Consider the following 21550-nt stretch of genomic DNA (forward strand, 5'->3'; position numbering starts at 1 on the left):
CGGCTTTCACAATGCAATTCAGGGAAAGGAGTGCGCATGGAAAGGAGTCGAGTGCGTTCAGGTGCGTGTGCCGTGGCAAATTATCTTCACAACAGACAAGCATAGGCTCATTCTGTTCAGAACAACCCACTGTAGGCTACATCAAACATAGTGAACAATATAAATTAGTTATGATATGGAAATGTGAAATGCACATTTGGACTCACGGGTGTTTGGCTTGCTTATATGACATCAAAGCGGGAATTTATTATAATCCTGTTCAGAACCGTAGGATAAATAAAGGGGGCATATAAGCAGACAATGAGTGATTATATTTCTCTAAAACAGGCTTTAGGCTACATGTGCCTCACCAAGTCAGAACAGTAGGCTAAATAATGAGGGAAAAAGGGACCAATTAGGGTGAGGCACATGGGCTACTAACAGCTTACTGCACAACATACACTTAGTATTACTTTCTTAGCTGCAGTATACATATCTCTGTGGTATATTACATAATTTATGCAGCAGCATACAATACATTTTTGGACTGACCTTGTGCTGTGATCATTTGAACAGGAATGCGGCGTGGCGGTCCTTCATGGGCCATTGTTGTCATCAAAGCCTGGATTTATGGTGCTTTCAAGACAACTGGGAACTCTGAAAAAATCAAGGTCAAATCATGACTACGTCATTGATCTTCAGGTCGGAGCTCAAGAATGAGGTCCAAGTTCCCGACTTCCAATTCCAAGTTGGATGACCATTCAAAATGTATTTTCCCAGTCTGAATTTGTTTTTTCCATGTTTCCAGTTGTCTTGAACTCACTGAAGTCTGAAATTTCCCAGTTCTGAGTTTCCAGTTGTTTTGAGCACGGCAGAAGTCATGCTTCATTGGCAGCATAGCCAATGTTGAATGTTTATCCTTTTAAGCTTGGAAAAGAAACCTTAAACCCAGGCTTGGACCACACACCCACTCCACTGAATAGCAGGCTTGCGATTGCTTTGCAATGCTTGCAGTTAGCTACTGATTCCTTTCAAACCACGTATTGTTGAATTTGCGTTTTCCAACTTGTGTAATGTTTATGTTCAATGGCTGATGAGCACTGATACGTTTTATCTATAATTTCTCTTCATTATTTCTCTTCATATGACAAGGATTGAAAATAATTTGCCAGTAGATTGTCGACTTGATTCATGATGACTGCTAGCTTGCTAGCTAAGATTTTGAAAGTATGATGTTGACATGATCAGTCCAATCAAAGCTACTGTAGATCTAACGTGATTAAATGTAATTTTATCTGTGGCCAATGACCTTGAGCCTTGGATGGGCACTTCTAATGTAATTCTATGACAGCACCCAAGTGGCTGGAATTTTCGAGCTGTCCCAATGAGTGACAGAACACTGAGCCAATCACAGTGCAACTAGAGAACATTACCCCTACGCTCCGTATTTGCCACTGGCTGCCCCACCACCACAGAAAGTACTGAGCTACGCTGAAACAGCTGTATTTTGGAGCTGCCTTACTCAAGAAAGCAAAAAAGACACCCTGTTTGTATGCTGCTTTATTAACTAAATTATTGTTATATTTTTTACATTGTTTGCAAACTGACATGTGACATGTATTAATACCAAAATAACATGGAAAACAGGCAACAATATATATATTTTAGCTAAACGGGTGGGGCTCAAAACAGGTGGCGCGCTGCCCTGAATGACGGGTCGCCAATGTCCCAACGTCTACACATACATAGAGTCCTCTTAATTTGCAGAATTTAGACAACCAAAAACCATCTAAAGTTGCACAATTAGCGGGAAGGATGGGGTCAAAATAAAGATGCCGCTGAAGAACATTGCTGACGTTTTACATTCTACCAACCAATTGTGCAATTTTGTTATATTTTTTGCATTTTGTGTAACTTATTTTTTCCTTATTGTGTACATAATGTTGCTGCTACCATCTCTTATGACCGAAAATAACTTCTGGACATCAGAAAAGCCGCGGACTGGAAGAAACGTTTTCCTTTAATAAGTCCGATGAGAAGGAAATCCTGCTTTCACTGGAACAGGCCCAGATCCAAGCCTTTTGCGTGAAGAAAATACGCCGGAAAAGAGGATGCAGAGGCGAGCGAGTAAACTCCCAATGTCTTCCATTCTCCCTGCTAATGTTCAATCGTTAGAAAATAAAATGAATGACCTACTATTAAGATTATCCTACCAACGGGACATTAAAAACTGTAACATCTTATGTTTCACCGAGACGTGGCTGAACGGAGAAACGGACAATATAGAGCTGGTGGGATTTTCCATACACCGGCAGAACAGAGACGCTACCTCTGGTAAGACGAGGGGTGGGGGTGTGTGTCTTTTTGTCAATAACAGCTGGTGCGCAATGTCTAATATTAAAGAAGTCTCGAGGTATTGCTCGCCTGAGGTAGAGTACCTTATGATAAGCTGTCGACCACACTATCTACCAAGAGAGTTCTCATCTGTATTATTCGTAGCCGTCTATTTACCACCACAAAGCGAAGCTAGCACTAAGACCGCTCTCAACCAACTCTATAAGGCCATAAGCAAAGAAGAAAATAATCACCCAGAAGCGGCGCTCCTAGTGGCCGGGGACTTTAATGTAGGCAAACTTAAATCAGTTTTAACAAATGTTTTACCAGCATGTCACATGTGCAACCAGAAAGAAAAAAGAATCCTAGACTACCTTTACTCCACACACAGAGATGCATACAAAGCTCTTCCCCGCCCTCCATTTGGCAAATCTGACCACAATTCCATCCTGATCCCTGCTTACAAGCAAAAACTAAAGCAGGAAGTACCAGTGACTCGCTCAATACGGAAGTGGTCAGATGACGCGGATGCTACACTACAGGACTGTTTTCCTAGAACAGACTGGAATATGTTCCGGGATTCATCCAATGGCATTGAGGATTACACCACCTCAGTCATTGGCTTCATCAATAAGTGCATCGATGATGTCATCCCCACAGTGACTGTACGTACATATCCCAACCAGAAGCCATGGATTACAGGCAACATCCGCATTGAGCTAAAGGCTAGAGCTGTCGCTTTCAAGGAGCGGGAGACTAATCTGGACGCTTATAAGAAATCCAGCTATGCCCTCAGATGAACCATCAAACAAGCAAAGCGTCAAAACCAGATTAAGATTGAATCCTACTATACCGGCTCTGACGCTCGTCGGATGTGGCAGGGCTTGAAAGCTATTACCGACTACAAAGGGAAACCCAGACATGAGCTGCCCAGTGACGCGAGACTACCAGATGAGCTAAAAGCCTTTTATGCTCGCTTCGAGGCAAGCAACAATGAAGCATGCACGAGAGCACCAGCTGTTCTGGATGACTGTGTGATAATGCTCTCAGTAGCTGATGTGAACAAAACCTTTAAACAGGTCAACATTCACAAAGCCGCTGGGCCAGATGGATTACCAAGACGTGTACTCAAAGCATGCGCAGACCAACTGTCAAGTGTCTTCACTGACATTTTCAACCTCTCCCTGATCGCATCTGTAATACCTTCATATTTCAAGCAGACCACCATAGTCCCTGTGCCCAAGATAAGCGAAGGTAACCTGCCGAAATGTTTACCACCCCGTGGCACTCACGTCAGTAGCCATGAAGTGCTTTGAAAGGCTGGTCATGGCTCACATAAACAGCATCCACCCGGACACCCTAGACCCACTTCAACTATTTTTTTGCTTACATTTTAATGTACCAAATACAAATCAAAAGTTCAATGTGTTTATATCGCATTTTCAACTCTACCAATAGTTTTGTCACAAAAACTGTTGTGTTAAATAGCACATGTCTACTCTGGTCTTGGTACATGAGCTCTAGCCAACAGTTTGCAGATACAGTGCGGGTAGGCTAGTCTACATGATGAGATTATTATGGATAATATTTGTATTTTCCAAACGGCAGTCGTGCAACAATCATGTCACCAGAATAAGACCCTCGATATTTATTGGAAAAGAGCATCAAGCTCATCACCATGCACTTTCACCACCCTGTCAAATTATTCATAATCTATTTCATCTGTAGTTTGAGGAAGACCATACGCCATATCATCGCGTGACTCCAAATGTACTTCGATATGATGGTTATTATATCAATATTTGTGCATAAAAGGAGTTTCCACCACAATTTCTTGCATTTTGCACTTAATTTTACCAACACAAAAAGGTGCTACTATGTCGAACGAACATATTTTGTGTGTGCATTTATAAAATTGTACCGAAACTTCCTGTTTCCATCACAGCTGTCGTTGTATTTTATTGTTATACTGTATGACTACTCGCATAAAAATTGTGGATGGAAACGTGGTTACTGACCAGTAAAACAAACTTCGTTTCCACAATGCTTGCTTGGAGTGAACCTGGATGAAGTTTCAGCACCCTTCTGTGACATGACATTTTTCAACTATCATAATCATTTCATGAAGGTAAATAAAAAAGTATTGTAAAGTTCATGAAGGGGAGACAAATTACCTCACTCCACAAACAAATTGTGATGGATGATAATGATTATTTGAGTAGCTTACTTCGTCTTGGTCTGGCTCGCCTACCTCGCCAACCTGAGTGTTGTAAAGAAGTCACATTACACCACAACTCTCAATAGTAATTTCACTTATGTCACCGTCTGTGCTTCTTTGGACAGGATATTCACTGCAGTAATGCCAATGGTAGCAGCAGGGTTGATTGCAGACGAGCCAACGTTACAGCCAATCAGAATATTATGTCCTTTGTATGAACTTTAATTGTATTTTCTCAACATTTTTGATGTCATTGTTCTTGAGCCAAGCACCTCCACTGTACCAAAGCACAGTACCTCATGTAATCTCAAATGCAATACTTCCTTGTGATCATGTTTGCATGATGTGTGGTGGGAGTATTCTTATTGGCTGATAATGTGTAGATCTTAATTCAGATTTTTAATCAGCTCATCATAATAAATGCCATGATCATTAATATTTTCACCTCCTTTGCCAATATACTAATCAAGCAACTCACTATTACTACCTCCATCTTCCATTCATTTTAGAAGGCCACATGTGCCACAAGCCACAAATCCACATGCATGATGTCCTCCCTGGAGAACTCATTGTTATCACTTCATGAACAATCTTAAGTGTAACCAAAGTATTGCTATTGATCTCAGTAGTAGTATTGGCATGGCTAGGACATTTATTGGCAGGGTGTAACCTGAGTTTTTAATTTCTCTCATTGCACCTCTCCAGGTTCAGCATCTTCTCCGGAGACATGAGGCGACCAGAGGAGGTGCCAGATATGTGGAAGAGAGGAGATTATTTGCACACGAAGCAGGCTCAGGAGGCACTGAAGCATCCATTAGCTGGGACCTATAATGTCCCGTGCTGGTGGTCTCCAAGTACAAACAGTACAGGAATGGGCTTGTGGTCCGTGCACCATCAATTGTCATGGGAGTCCTTGCACCAACAATTGTCACGGGAATGCCCAACAGCCAGTTACCACCAGAGGGTGTAGGGGAGCGCCAGAGGGTGAATTATTGGAGTACTGGTTGAATACAGTACCAAAAATATGTGCTCAGGCTGGGATAGTCAGATGACTCATATTCAGGGCGTAGTTTGACAGGAGAGCTTGGTGTTTTGAGGCCTAAAGTGAGTAAGATGAACCTATGAAGAAATTCATAAAAAGCATTATGCCAAGTAGGATTGTCAGGACAAAGTTGTCCTAATGGGACAATGAGAGATTCATTCTGGAGAGAAGAATGTGCTATCTGAGATATCCTGTGCCTTTTCAATAAATATTTTGTTGTACAGATATGGTGCTTTATACTAGCAGTAAGTAGACTGTATTACAAGCTGGCATATTGTTGACTACCTGTGATGTGAATATGATCGGAAGCAATTTTTTCAATAGATATGGTTTTCAATCCAGTTTTCAATGTTTGCTCAATTTTTGACACTCAAACATATAGAATTGCAGTGTTTTTAATGTGATGTGACTATGATCAAAGGCTATTTTTTCCAATAGATTATGTTTTCAACCTGTTCTCAGTGTTTGCTCAATTGTTGGACACTCAAACATAAAATTGCACAATGTTTTAATGCCTGTCAGTTCTAGCATATTTGTTTGCCTTGTTAATTCTGATGATTTTATCGCTGCCTTTTCAGGGATCCCTTCAAGCTTTCTGATGCCCACAAGGCCCCCTGGTTGACGGAATGTCAATCTAACTTCAGACATTGAAGTTCCAAGTACAAAGTTGAAAATAACGGGGAAACATCACGTGCTGTTTAGCCGATTATGCGCATGGCTTCACGGTCGCCACGGAAACGTTGCTCTCTTGTTACAAGCGGCGGAACAGGCTATCACTATTGGCTTATTTGTATGTCACTATACTCTGGTCAACCATTAAACATTTTCAAAGAGGATGGTCCATTCAGTTACTAACTTGAATTGGCTACTGTAGCTCGCATGGAACTACATTTATTACAGTTCATACGTTTATTCTATGTTAAATGTCATAACGGTGGATTTGAGAAATCGGTCCCACCGGTTGAGAAAACATATTCGTGTTTCTTTCAACTCAATTCGGTGCGTTTTTGGAACACGAGAAATGGAAGAGTTGAACGAGTCCAAGTCCTCACCCGCTTCTGCGTTCGAGAAGGACGCATTTGGGCTGACAGTGGAAGATGTTTATGACATTTCATACGTCATTGGCAGAGATTTGTTGAAAATAATTAATACAGGCGAGGAAGTCTCAGATTTGCAATACAAAATTGTTCGTGTTTTGGAGATGTTTGAAACGTTAGTGAATAAGCACAACCTATCGCTGGAGGAGTTGAAAATGGAACGAGACAACTTGAAAAGTGAACTGGATAGAATCGTGAGAGAAAGTTCTGTCGGTCAGAAAGAGGTGAGTTTGATGTTTTCAGACCAGGAATTTTTTACAGTTGTGGACAGAATCGATACATTTAATTTCCCATAACGTGGTCATGTCTAACTGGACTAGGTTCTGTCAGGGTATGTAATGGTTGTTTTACGTTTCACTGGGTTGCTATACACTCTACTTTGCAACACACAGTTGTGTGGACTCTTTTTTGTTATGAGTTTATCCCTTTAATCAATACCTTCTCTCAGCAAACACTAGGACCAAACAAACTGGTGGTAGACATGAAAGATCCCAACAGACCACGCTTCACAATGCAGGAGCTGAAGGAGGTGCTTCAGGAGAGGAACCAGCTCAAGGCACAGCTATTGGTGGCCCAGGAAGAGTTGCAGCTCTACAAGAGGTAGAATACAGAGCCAGACCTGACCAGTCCCCCCAACCAACATTTACACAAATTTAAAGGGGAACTCTGTCTAAGAAGTGCCTAAACCTCTGACTTAAGTGTTGGACTGTGTCAAAGTGCATACCTCACTCAGGGAGAGTGAGGTAGAGCTAGATCACAAAGTTAGATGTAACTTTGTGGAATACAGCAAATCTATAGGGAAAAAATAAACGTTCTGTTACAGCGAACATACCAAAGCCCAATCAATTGTGAGATACGACATATACATTTTGTGTGATAGATTTTTTCAAAATACATCACCCAACAAAACAAGCTTTTTACTATAGGCATAATTGTCAGAAGCCATTTATTTCTTCCAAGGCCTTTCTCTGTAGCCTAAAGCAAGCAGAAAATGCCGGAGTCCAGTGCAACTTTAGTGCTCGGGAAATGTATACTGAAGCAAACATTTCACCCACCTTTTTATATAAGAAAGTCTAATAATTCCACAGCTTTTGTCTTCATAAACTTTCACTCACATAGCCTACTATGGGATAATCTAGCCCAGCTTCTAGACAGAGATACAGTTTCCAAAATAAAGGAAACACTCGAGTAAATGAGGGATACAAAGTATATAGATTTGGTGACTGAGACTATGGGCATATGGCTGAGACTATGGCATATGGCTTCCATAGTTAAAACTTTCATAAAACCATTCAGTGACAACTTTGCCCTGTGGATGGGGGCATTGTCATTGGAAGAGAACACTCCCATCAGGATAGAAATATTTCACCATAGGTTGAAGGTGATCACTCAGAATGGCTGTGTATTTATTGGCTTTTACCTTGCTCTCTAAGGGGTTTATTGGATCTAAGCCATTTCAGGGAAATGCCCCACACAGCCATAACAGAACCACCAGAATCCCTCACCTGCTTTCAATTTACTTTGTATGTCTGTCTAGAACAGGGATGGGCAACTGGCAGCTTTTGTAGGCCTGCGGATCAATTTAACAAGACAAACAAATTTACTCAGTCAGGGTCTCAACTTACTGTTGAGAGTTAGAATAGTAGAATACACAAGGTGCAATTTTGAAATTTGGTTGTGCATCAGCAGTTTTCCTGCTGACCGTCACTCAATTAGCCCATGTCAGCTAACATTTTTTAGATTGATAAGTTAGTCTAGCAGCCAGCTATTTAAACCTGTAGTAATCATGTTCAAATTACTGACTGGGGGCCCCCCATTGACTTTGTTAGTCACTCACTCAGATATCATATTAAAAACTGTAAACATTTCTCTCCACCCTATGGCAAAATTAAAAAGCTCTCACAATCTCACTGTAGAAATAGACGTTTATCCACGTTTCTCCAAACGTCAGATTTGAAAGTGTTTTTGACACCCTGGGTTGCTCCTGCTGCTCTGCATCGTTCCATTTCTCTAAACATCAAATTTCGAAGTTAAGTTTATGTACTCATTCCCGAATGGTTAAGGTAAGGGTTGGGATAAGGATAAAAAAAGTTTTTTAAAAAAGTGTCCACAACTGGGATCAAACACACAACCTTCTGACCCAGAGTCATGGGATTACACCCATCTGCCATCCCCGTAACAAAACGCAAGCCTACTTGATGGTAATACAGTAATCCCTCGTTTATCGCGGGGGTTACGTTCCGAAAATGACCCGCGATAAGTGAAATCCGCGAAATAGAATTTTTTTTTTTTTTTTTACAATTAGCAACTATTACATGTATACAAATACAGTGACTCACGTGTAGGCCGTTTCACTGCTCTTCAGACTGGGCTGCTGCATCCTGACTGCGCTCTGCAGTGTTCTCTTCTTCTGAAGCCCGCGGTGCAGGTGTGTTTGTTCGGGAGAAGAACATAGTGATAGGCAGCTGTTGTCGCTCTTTTTTCTTCTTTGCAAAAAGATCCTTGTACACCGACATGCCACCATCGATTACGTTGGAGAACTGTAATGAACGGCTCATCAAAGGGTCCCATTCCTCAGCTACTCGCTTAAGTTCAGTGGCCATTCGCACCATGGTTGCTAAGCGACCAAGCGTTAGTCCTTCCTCCTCATCTCTCGTGTCCAATTCGTAGCATGTTTTGATACAAGAAGCGGGAGTGAGTTTTTAGCGAATCAGAATGCAGAGCACAATGCACCAAAAAAAAAAAAAAAATGCATTATGAAAATCCGCGAAATAGCGAATCCGCGATAAGTGAACCGCGAAGTGGCGAGGGATCACTGTAGCACACATTTGCCCCTAGTGGCCGGTTTTGATGGAATTTCCCGACGTCCTCAGGACATGGAAAGACATCCAATTTCAAAGTCAATCTTGAACGATCTCCCTGAGCCAAATGTATAGAATTCCATGGAATGAGTTATAAAATTGCTAAATAGATTTGCAGTAAATTATCTTTAAAACACTGTAGAGAGGGGGGCCGCTAAACTGTTTTGCTCGCAAGGTGGAGGGGAGACCCCAAAACTAAATTTCACTTAAGGCCCCCAAAAGGCTAGGGCCGGTTCTGACCGCACGTGTGGGTATGGATGTGGGTACTCAGACCTGTGAGCCACTGCGGCCCAGTATCATACATTCAGATTTTTTTGTGGCCCCCACCACCATCAGTCGCTCATCCCTGGTCTAGAAACTGGACTAGATTTGCTACCCCATAATAGGCTACGTGAGTGAACGTTTATGAAGACAAGCAGATGGTTGACATGACAGAAAGGTATGCAGATATATTCTTATCTAAAAAGGTGGGTGAAATGTTTGCTTCTGTATACATTTCTCAAGTGAAAGTTGTGTGTTGTGTCGCACAGGACTTGCACATTTTCTGCTTGGTTTAGGCTACAGCGAAAGGCATTGAAAGAAAGAAATGGCTTCTGACAATACGCCTATATTAAAAGGCTTGTTGGGTGATGTGGTAAAGTCTGATGTATTTTGAAAACTGCCGGTGACAGTGTTGTTTTAAGAATTCCCTCATTCGTGTGTTGTTGTATGTGCAATAAACCCACGGGCTGCTGTTCCCCTCTTGCTTGGCAGAGATCTCAGAAAAGGTAAAAAGTTGTGAACCTGTGAATGTTTGTGGTATCTTAATCAATTAGGCTTCCCGAATTTACACTGAACAAAAAAATGCAATATGCAACAATTTCAAGATTTTACTTAGTTACAGTTCATATAAGGAAATCAGTCAATTGAATTAAATTATTTAGGCCCCACTCCTCTTCAATGGCTGTGGGAAGTTGCTGGATTTTGGCGGGAACTGGAATACGCTGTAGTACACGTCGATACAAAGAATCACAAACATGCTCAATCTGTGACATGTCTGGTGAGTATGCAGGTCATGGAAGAACCGGGACATTTTCAGCTTCTAGAAACTGTGTACAGATCTGTGTGACATGGGGCGATGCATCATCATGCTGAAACATGAGGTGATGGCGGCGGATGAATGGCACGACAATGGGCCTCAGGATCTCGTCACAGTATCTCTGTGCATTCAAATTGCCATCAATAAAATGCAATTGTGTTCATTGTCCGTAGCTTATGCCTGCCAATACCATAACCCCATTGCCACCATGGGGCAGTCAGTTCACAACGTAGACATCAGCAAACCACTCGCCCACATGACGCCATACATGCTGTCTGCCACCTGCCCGGTACAGTTGAAACCGGGATTAATCCGTAAAGATTACACTTCTCCAGCATGCCAGTGGCCATCGAAGGTGAGCATTTATCCACTGAAGTCGGTTACGACGGTGAACTGCAGTCAGGTCAAGACGCTGGTGAGGACAATGAGCACGCAGATGAGCATCCTTGAAACAATTTGACAGTTTGTGCATAAATTCTTCGGTTGTACAAACCCAGTTGTCAGCTGTCCAGGTGGCTGGTCTCAGACAATCCTGCAGGTGAAGAAGCCAGATGTGGAGGTCCTGGGCTGGCATGGTTAAATTTGGGCTGCGGTTGTGAGGCTGGTTGGACGCACTGACAAATTCTCTAAAACAACATTGGAGGCGGCTTATGGTAGTGAAATGAACATTCAATTCTCTGGCAACAGCTCTGGTGGACATTCCTGCAATCAGCATGCCATTTGCATGCTCCCTCAACTTGAGAGACTTGTGGCACTGTGTTGTGTAACAAAACTGCACATTTTAGTGGCCTTTTGTTCCCAGCACAAGGTTCACCTGTGTAATGATCATGCTGTCTAATCAGCTTCTTGATATGCCACACTTGGTAGGTGGATGGATTATCTTGGCAAAGGAGAAATGCTCACTAATAGGGATTTAAACAAATTGAGAGAAATAAGCTTTTAGTGCATGCAGAACATTTCTGGGATCTTTTATTTCAGCACTTTACATGTTTCATTTATATTTTTGTTCAGTGCATGTTCGCTGACAGAATGTAATTACTGTCAGTAGATTTGCTGTTTAACTCAGGGGAGAGGCACTTTGAGATAGTCCAACACTAATTCAGAGAAGTTTAGGTAGTTAGACAAATTCCCTAAATTTGCTGCTGTTCCCCTTTTAATTAAGTGCTCTGTTCTTGCAGTGGGATGCACTCACAGGGCAAGCATGCCATGGTAAAGGCTGACCTGGAATTTCCATCCCCTTCGGTTCCTGACACAACAGATGAGACTAAAGAGGAACCAAAAGAGGAAAATACCATCAGAAAGCTGTAAGCAATGAGCTTTTTTCACAAATGAACGTTGCATAACAATTTAACATCCATAGTGAAGTGTGTGAAAAGCATGTAGTTTGAAGAGGTTGATTTACACTCTGAAAAAACATTAAGTATTTCAGAGACATTCATCATGGTATCACAGGATGGACAACCAGGGGTAGTTTGTTCTCACAGTCCATCTCTGCCTTATAATGACCTGCTTGCTGTTTGTGCTGATGCTGTGTGATTGAATGAAGAGAGAAAGCAGATGTAACTGTTGCTGACCACTTCGAGGCCAGCTTGGCTGTTGTGGTCAGCATTGTTATGGTCTGCACTCCCCCTTTACCTCCTTTGTAAAGACCAGTAGCTTATAGGAACCTAAATTGTGTTGGCAAAAAAAGATTGCAGAGCAAGCTTTCTCAAATGCATTCTGAACTAATGTCTTTATTTGTAGGTTTTCATTCAGGCGGAAATGAGGACAACCGGTGTGAGAAGGACCTAAAGCATTAATACTAACGATAAACCAAACATTTTTATGCACACTTTCCCCCCCTATGCTTTCTTTGTCTTAGAATAATTTTACATTTTTTTATGAATTAATGGCATTTTTAAACTCTAGAACAATCACACCTTTTAAAAGTATCTCTGCATTGTTTTTATAGATTTGTGTCATGTCATTAATAGTTAAGGGGAAATTCCTATTTCTGCACTATAGGTAGATAACATGGTAGATGCACGCCAAACTCATGTTTCCTTGAACTTTGTACAAAAATGAACTGTAACAGGATTCCTTTTTGGTTGAACATTCATCACTATTTGGCTCAAACTCTGGATGAACAGATGGAACCTTGCAAAGACCAACATTCAAGCCGGGGGGTTAAAACAGTAGAGACAGGACCTCCAAGACTACCGTACTGCCATTGGAATGTTTTAGCAAATAGTTTATTTTTTAAATGTACACTGAGTATACAAAACATTAACACCTGCTCTTACCACGAGACTGACCAGGTGAAAGCTATGATCCCTTATAGGTGTCACTTGTTAAATCCACTTAATCAGTGTAGATTAAGGGGAGGAGACAGGTTAAAGGATTTTTAAACCTTGAGACATGGATTGTGTATTGGTACCATTCAGTGACTGGGCAAGACCAGTACCGTTGAACGGTATACGGTATTAGGTGCCAAGCGCACCAGTTTGTGTCAAAGAATTGCAACGCTGCTAGGTTTTTTCCCACTCAACAATTTCTCATGTATATCAAGAATGGTCCACCACCCAAAGGACATCCAGCCAACTTGACAACTGTGGGAAGCATTGGAGTCAATGTGCCAGCACACCTGTGGAACTCTTGACACCATGTAGAGTTTATGACATGACAAATTTAGGCTTTTCTGAGGGCAGGTGGGCACCACAAGGTATAAGAGCCTATATAAAAAGTGTTGACAAAATTGTTCACCCTGAATTTTTTTAATGCAAGTTCTGGACATTTTCTTTGCTTTTTACTGAGTGATTGAATATAACTTTTATACTAGCACAAAGGGCTTTTGAACTCTACCATTTAACCTCTCAAACAATAGAGCACCTGTAAAGAAAACCATTTCAAAATTATTACGGTTAGAAAATCACACCAAATATATTTAATCTGTTGCACGTTGTGAAATACTCATACAAGGATGCTGGACTGTTGCACGTCTGAATATTAAAAAGCTTGCCTTTCTATGCTTTGCAAACTGAGCTTCCATGCTAGCCAGATTTATGAAAAGATTTGTCTATGTACACAGTTCATTTATGCTCAAAAAGAGCAACTTACATTGTATTCAAACTTCATTAGGATGTTTCACCCATTGCAACAAAAGCTACATTTTCAAATCAAGTATAAGCTGTTCTCCCCGAAGCCAGGACAGCATTGACACGCATATGAAAATTGTTGCGTCAACTAGAACCATACCTAGCTTGATAAATGAATCACTTATATAAAAGCAACCTAAAAACAATAGCTAGTATGTTAAAAACTATATTTCACACGTCATGGACACACTGGCCTAAATATGTATAAAAACGCCATCCAAATCCAGCAATAAATTGATTGTTTTAAAAACAAATTTAACCCATGTGCAATCTTAAAAGGTTGTCCTCCACCCTGTTCATACGGCCACTGTTTTGCCCAAAAGTAAAGCTTGAAAAAGCAGAAGACAGAAAAACATCAGGCGCACTTAATTTGTCTCACCGGAAAGCAGTTTGCACCTTAGGGCCAATGGAATGGATTTTTAAAAAACAAAAAGAGAACAGGTTCTATTTTTGAAGAAATTAATGCACCTAGTCATTCTCTTGAGAGAATAGTCTGGTGGCACATCAGTATTTGAGCCATGGGTGAGCACATATTGATTCCTTGCTACGGTCTCCGTAGTCATAAACCAGCTCTTCCTCTGCCACAATGTCCCTGGAAGCCACCAGTATGAGATGAGGTATTCCATCCATGTCATGGAGCTTGGTCTGGCAGTTGCCATTTTTACTGTGGTTTAGCAGCCTTCCGAGGCGAGTTGATTCTTTTGTAGCATCAACACTGTAAAGGAAATGAAAGATTTGAAAACATCCATGAGCTAGCTGACAATATTGTGGCAATACATACACTGAGTATACAAAAACATTAACACCTCTTTCCATGACACCAGGTGAAAGCCATGATCCCTTATTGATGTCACTTGTTAAATCTACTTCAAAAATTATTATATATATATTTTTTAAACCCTCTGTGTAGAAAGGGAGGAGACCGGTTGAAGAAGGATTTTTAAGCCTTGAGACATGGATTGTCATCTACATGCCATTCGGAAGGTGAATGGGCAAGACAAGTGCCTTTGAATGGGGTAGGGTAGTAGGTGCCAGGCACACCATTTGTGTGTGTGCGTATGGGAGTGCAACTCAATATTAGGAAGGTGTTTCTAATGTTTGGGGTACTCCGTGTATGTCAGGGTTACTTAATATAAACTGAAAATTAAGTTTGTGTAGATGACTTACCAGTAGGTTTTGCTGAGATAGTGAAAATAGTACATGTAGCAGCCAGTCCCAGGGTCTTGGGCATACAGAGCCTCTCTCTTCTTGGCATCAGTCAGATGCAACAAGTCACCATGATACTCAATTACAAATTGACCCTTCTTGAAACATCTGACGGCAAACACTCCTCTTCCCTTCCCCTCTATATTTTTTACCTATTGGGGTTTAAGTAGGTAAAAATCAAATTCCAGGTTCAGATGATCAGGGTCAGTAAAATATGACTTTAATTTCAAAACCAACCTGCAGTCCTTCTTCAACTCCATGTTTTATCAGGTCATCAAGATGTCGGTGTTCTTCGTTCTGTTGGCAGAGTGTGGTTTTTAATGAGTAATTATAGTGACTCAAATATTGAGGCTGTCAAACAATACAGATACATTTTTAATTGACTCTGTAGTTTGAATTTGCTCAGATTAGACCCTAAAGAAAGATTTGTCCATTTTAAAAAGCAGCGCATTGTGTTGCTCGCGAGTGGCGCAGCGGTTCAAGACACTGCATCTCAGTGTAAGGCAAGGCATCACTACAGTCCCTGGTTCGAATCCAGGCTGTATCACATCCGGCCGTGATTGGGACTCCCATAGGGCGGCGCACAATGGCTCAGCGTCGTCCAGGTTTAGCCAGGGTAGGCAGTGATTGTAAATAGGAATTTGTTCATAACTGACTTGCCTAGTTAAATAAAGGTTACATTTACAGGCATACTATGCTTTGATTGTAAAGGAAGGATCAATGTTCTTGAAGTTTAACACAAGTACTCTAAGCTTCAGGCGTTCTAAATTATCCTCTCCCAAGTTCGAATTGGAGGGTTTACGATAAGAAAAAACATTTAAACCTGTCCAACAATTATGAATTCCACAGAAGACAATCCCTGATCAGCCAGGTCTGAGTTCATGTATGTAATACAGCTATTAGATGTAGCCTAGGCTACTTATTCATAACCATGTTCTTCAACATTAACTAGTTCAAGCTGCTACTACTAGAATTGAGAGCATTTGCTTAAATCCTGACCTGAGAATTACATAAAAAAATAAAAAATTTAACTAAAAACCACCACACACTAGATGAATGGATGTCCTGTTCTGATTAAAATCATTGTAGGAAGTTTAGCGTTCAAGAGGCATCCATCTACTACACATTATTCAATTCTGAGCATTACTTTGTGGGGGTAGTATGGGTGATCATGAAGCACAACTCACTTTGGCATTATATACTGACCTTCAATTCAGCTTTGCTTTTTCTGGAACTCTGTCTAATCGGATAATAATCTGTGACCTTCCTGTTTTGGGCAGCACTGCCTTGTGCTCTGGATGAAAAGAGAATACATTAATCCATTCTGAAACAAGCGTATGCGCCAATGGTCAGATGATCTGTCATGAAGTGCTGGCCTGACCAACAAATACTGTTCTCCATTTAAACAAATATTTTATTGACGTGTCAGCACTACTTACTTTTTGACTTTTTGACTAGCTCCCCCCTTAGATTTGGGCTTGGGGACATCTGGCGCAAGCCCTGGGTTGGGGTGCGATTTAGGATCCTCCTTGATCTTCAAGGTAGTTGTTTCTCTGGGTCGAAGAGCCAAGCAGGTCCTCACTTTATTCTCCTCTTGCCGAGACACGCCAGCTTGAGAGTTAACTTGATTCTGTCTCACTGAATAGAATAGTTGGGAATGAAGCACAATGTACATCAGACCTGGTTTCATAAGCAAAATATACTGCCTAAAACAATTAGTTGTGTCATAAGACATAGGTCAGTGGACACTGCTGCTATGCACACACAGGAAATTATTCTGAAGGTCACTTAACTTCGATCTCCTGACTATCAAAGAATTTAGAGGTAAACAAAACATATGGAGCGAAATCGTTGCATGGCTCGAGGCCCTGGGTATGAACTCCGCCCTGTGCAACTGGGTCCTGGACTTCCTGATGGGCTGCCGCACAGGTGGTGAAGGTAGGCAACAGCACCACTACACTGATCCTCAACACAGGGGCCCCACAAGGGTGCATACTCCACCCCCTCCTGTACACCCATGACTGCGTGGCCACGCACGACGTCTCCAACTCAATCATCAAGTTTGCAGACGACACAGTGGTAGGCCTTATTACCAACAACGACGGTGAAGTCCCTGGCAGAGTGGTGCCATGAAAATAACCTCTCCCTCAACAAAACAGCTGATTGTCGACTTCAGGAGACAGCACGTGGCCATCGACGTGGCTGCAGTGGAGAAGGTGAAAAGCTTCAAGTTCCTCAGCGTACACATCACTGACAATCTGAAATGGTCCACCCAGACAGGGTGTGAAGGTGCAACAGCAGCCCATAAGACCCACAAACTTTTACAGATGCATAATTGAGAGCATCCTGTCCGGCTGCATCACCGCTTGGTACGGCAGCTGCACCGTCTGCAACCACCGGGTGGTGCGGTCTGCCCAACTAGGGGCACACTGCCTGCCCTCCAGGACGACAACTACAGCACCCGCTGTCACAGGAAGGCCAAGAAGATCAAGGACCTCAGCCACCCAAGCCATAGCCTGTTCACCCCGCTACAATCCCGAAGGCTAGATCAGTACACATGCAGCAAAGCTGGAACCGAGACACTGAAAAACAGCTTCTCTCTCAAGGCCATTAGACTGTTAAAGTCACCACTAGTTGGCCCCTGCCCTGAACTTCTGTCACTAGACGGCTACCACCCGGTTACACTACCATGCACAGTAAAGGCTGTTGCCCTATGTACATAGTCATGGAACACTGGTCACATTAAATAATGCTTACGGTACACACTGTTTTACCCACTTCATATGTATATACTGTATTCTAGTCAAGGCCCATCCTATAACTACCGCTGTACATATACTACATATTCTAGCCCTATTGTCTATTCATTCCATCACACAACCAAAAGTATGTGGACACCTGCTCGAACATCTCATTCCAAAATCATGGGCATTCAATTTTTTTATTTAACCAGGTAGGCCAGTTGAGAACAAGTACTCATTTACAACTGCGATCTGGCCAAGATAAAGCAAAGCAACGCAACAAAAACAGAGTTAAACCTACAGTCAATAACACAATAGAAAAAAAATCTATGTACAGTGTGTGCAAATGTATTAAAAGTAGGGAGGTACGGCAATAAATAGGCCAGAGGCAAAATAATAACAATTTAGCATTAACACTGGAGTGAGACACTGGGGTGCAAAAGAGCAAGAAAATAAATAATGTGGTGATGAGGTAGTTGGGTGTGCTATTTACAGATTGGCGGTGTACAGGTACAGTGACCGGTAAGCTGCTCTGACAGCTGATGCTTAAAGCTAGAGGGAGATATGTTTCCAGCTTAAATGATTTTTGCAATTCGTTCCAGTCATTGGCAACAGAGAACTGGAAGGAAAGGCGGCCAAAGTAAGTGTTAATATGGAGTTGGTCCCCCCGTTTCTGCTATAACAGCCTCAACTCTTCTGGGAAGGCTTTCCACTAAATGTTGGAACATTTTAGTGGGGACTTGCTTCCATTCAACCACAAGAGCATTAGTGAGGTCAGGCACAGATGTTGAGTGGTTAGGCCTGGCTCGCAGTCGGCATTCCGATTCATCACAAAGTTGTTCGATGGGGTTGAGGTCTGGGCTCTGTGCAGGCCAGTCAAGTTCTTCCACACCAATTTCGACAAACCATTTCTGTATGGACCTCACTTTTTGCACGGGGACATTAGCAAGCCTAGCCCGAACCTTGAAAAACAGCCCCAGACCATTATTCCTCCTCCACCAAACTTTAGTTGGCACAATGCATTGGGGAAGGTAGCGTTCTCCTGGCATCCGCCAAACCCAGATTTGTCCGTTGGACTGCGAGATGGTGAAGCGTGATTCATCACTGCAGAGAATGCGTTTCCACTATTCCAGAGTTCAATGGCGTCGAGCTTTACACCACTCCAACCGACACTTGGCATTGATCATGGTGATCTTAGGCTGTGTACGGCTGCTCGGCCACACAAACCCATTTCATGAAGCCCCCGACAAGCAGTTATTGTGCAGATGTTGCGTCCAGAGTTAGTTTGGAACTCAGTGAGTGTTGCAACCGAGGACAGATGATTATTTTACGTGCTTCAGCACTAGGTGGTCCCACTCTGTGAGCTTGTGTGGCCTACCACTATGAGTCTGAGCAGTTGTTGCTCCTAGACGTTTCCACTTCACAATAACAGCACTTACAGTTGACCGGACTGACTTGTTGGAAAGATGGCATCCTATGATGGTGCCACATTGAAAGTCACTGAGCTCTTCAGTAAGGCATTCTACTGCCAATATTTGTCTATGGAGATTACATGACTCAATTTTAAACACCTGTCAGCAACAGGTTTGGCTGAAATGCCCAAATCCACTAATTTGAAGTGGTGTCCACATACTTTTGTATATAGTGTAGCAGAAAGGGGATCGGGGGCAATACCAAATTTAAGGCCCATGATTTTTGAATGAGATGTTTGATGAACAGGTGTCCACATACTTTTGGTCAAGTAGTGTATACACACACTGCTCGTTCTAATATTTATATTTCTTAATGCTTTTACATGTGTGTATTAAGATATCACTGCACTGTTCAAGCTAGGAACACAAAACAAGTATTTTGCTATACCCGCAATAACATCTGCTAAATACGTATACGCGACCAAGACAATTTTATTTGACATCTGGTGGGTTTTTAAGGTCTTATTCAGACGATAATCAATATTGTATGGTTTAGAAAACGAGATGGTAAAAGTCCATTGTCATTATTGGTGGTGGATGGGAAAAACAAATGGTGGGTTACCTTTCCCTTGCTTTGATTTCTCAGTTTGTAGAGTCAATTTCTCAGGCACATTTTCCTCTTGGCTGAGAGAACTTGAGTTGTTGCAGAGAGGAGATTTAGGTTTGCTGGGACTCTGAAGACTTGGTAAAGTGCTCTGACCATTACCTGCATCCTGCAACACATTAATGTTTCCATAATGGGTGAATGTATGCAACATGCACTGGTGTAACTTAGCTAGCTAACACCTGAAAAGTATTGATGACCAATACCAGCCTGTATTAGTGCTATATTTCCAACACAATAACAAGTTACCCCATTCAATTCTGGTTTATTTTCCTTTGTCTCCTTCTCGACTTGTTTGGGCTGAAGGGTTCCCTCGGGTCCCTTGTAGGTGGTCAGCATTTTTTTCTTCCCTTTGAGGCAAACATGTCAAGAGGTTAACTAGGTTGACCTTGATATAGCCTACCATATCCAAGGTTTATTTTAGCTAGCTAGTTAGTCCCCAAAAATTGGGGTCAAATATAAACAAGTCGGGCACGAGAGCAGAGCACATAAATACAAAAGCCACCATACAGAAAAATATTAATAAAATGAGGACAGATCGCATTTCATCATACATCAAATATTATTTGTACTGTACAATGCACTGTTACTAGTTATGTAATTTGAGGCAATTTAGTAAAAACGACAAATTAATCGTTACTTGACTGAAGCATTGAATCTGGGCATCTTTGAAAATGTACATTTATGAATATATAATCTCAAATGTTGCTTGTCAATTTTATCAAAATAAAAAAAACATTTAACGTCTCTCTCTAGCTTACTTTTGTCAAATTAGAGACGCAACGTGCTACGACTGTACTAAGTAACGTTAACGTCTTTGGCTAGATACAGTAACGTTGGATAACTAAGTTAACTTCCTCAAAACTCCCTGTTTCGCTACTTACCTTTCGCCATTTCAAATCTCCAACAACTAGACAGTATATGCACGAATTTGCGTTATAGGTTTTGCAGTGTTCCTCGTTACGCTAGCTAGAAAACAAACGCATAACCAGAAACCGACTAATCAAGTGACCACCACGCACTGTGCCCACAATAACAACTATTTAAAAATCTAGCTACTGCGTCCCTGATTGGTTAAACACTACTCTAGTAGCATGTGATTGGCATGGCGCGAAACACACGTCAGAAGCCAAAATGTATAAATGTGTCTGTCCTTGACTTGATTAAAAAAAGCACGAATTTGTGCATTGCAAATCTATTCAAAATCTCAGTAAGCAAGTAGGCTACATCATGTTTCGGTTTTCCCAATATGTGTCAATTGATATATATTTTCATCTGATAACGATAAATGTTACCAATGGTTACCTATTACCTATCTATTTTAGGACCTGCTTTCCCAGCCCCCCCCCAATGCTTGTTATTATTCACATTTTATAAACTGGGTAGTTCGAGCCCTGAATTCTGATTGGATGAAAGCCGTGGTATAAGATATATACCACGGGTATGACAAAATATATATTTTTAATGTTCTAAATATGTTTGTAGCCAGTTTATAATAGCAATAAGGCCAATATACCACACCTCGTAACTAATTGCTTAATAAGTATGTCATGATTATGTAGCGTAAATGACGTAGAGTAGGCCTACGCCTAGGATATATTTTTTCATTATTAAACATTATACTGTAACAATAATATGTGTTGGATAATACTTATTTAATTGTAATAATATCCTTATTACATTGCATAGCAATATTTTTTGAGTTACGTTATCCGTATTACTAGCACAGGCTACAGGAGCTGTATGGTCAGTCATCAATTTTTTTTATTGTCATCCGAGTTTGA

The 21550-nt window shown here is 41.5% G+C and overlaps 2 protein-coding genes across 2 annotated transcripts; one reads left to right on the forward strand and one right to left on the reverse strand.

The window, feature by feature from the left end:
• The first annotated feature begins 6212 nt into the window (after positions 1-6212).
• On the forward strand, positions 6213-13612 carry LOC129853611 (RILP-like protein 2). The gene is made up of 4 exons (XM_055919822.1): positions 6213-6894; positions 7119-7270; positions 11788-11913; positions 12353-13612. Exons 1-4 carry the CDS (start codon positions 6490-6492, stop codon positions 12372-12374), a joined length of 705 nt encoding a protein of 234 aa, XP_055775797.1. The 5' UTR covers positions 6213-6489; the 3' UTR covers positions 12375-13612.
• Positions 13518-20809, reverse strand: kmt5ab (lysine methyltransferase 5Ab). Its single transcript, XM_055919821.1, has 8 exons — positions 20651-20809; positions 20016-20116; positions 19725-19875; positions 16389-16587; positions 16156-16243; positions 15187-15246; positions 14911-15101; positions 13518-14458 (listed from the first exon to the last, which is right to left on the reverse strand). The coding sequence occupies exons 1-8, from the start codon at positions 20658-20660 to the stop codon at positions 14248-14250; spliced, it is 1011 nt and encodes a 336-aa protein (XP_055775796.1). The 5' UTR covers positions 20661-20809; the 3' UTR covers positions 13518-14247.
• Positions 20810-21550: the final 741 nt, after the last annotated feature.

This window comes from Salvelinus fontinalis, chromosome 4 (genome assembly GCF_029448725.1).
Source record: "Salvelinus fontinalis isolate EN_2023a chromosome 4, ASM2944872v1, whole genome shotgun sequence".
Taxonomy (NCBI): Eukaryota; Metazoa; Chordata; class Actinopteri; order Salmoniformes; family Salmonidae; genus Salvelinus; species Salvelinus fontinalis.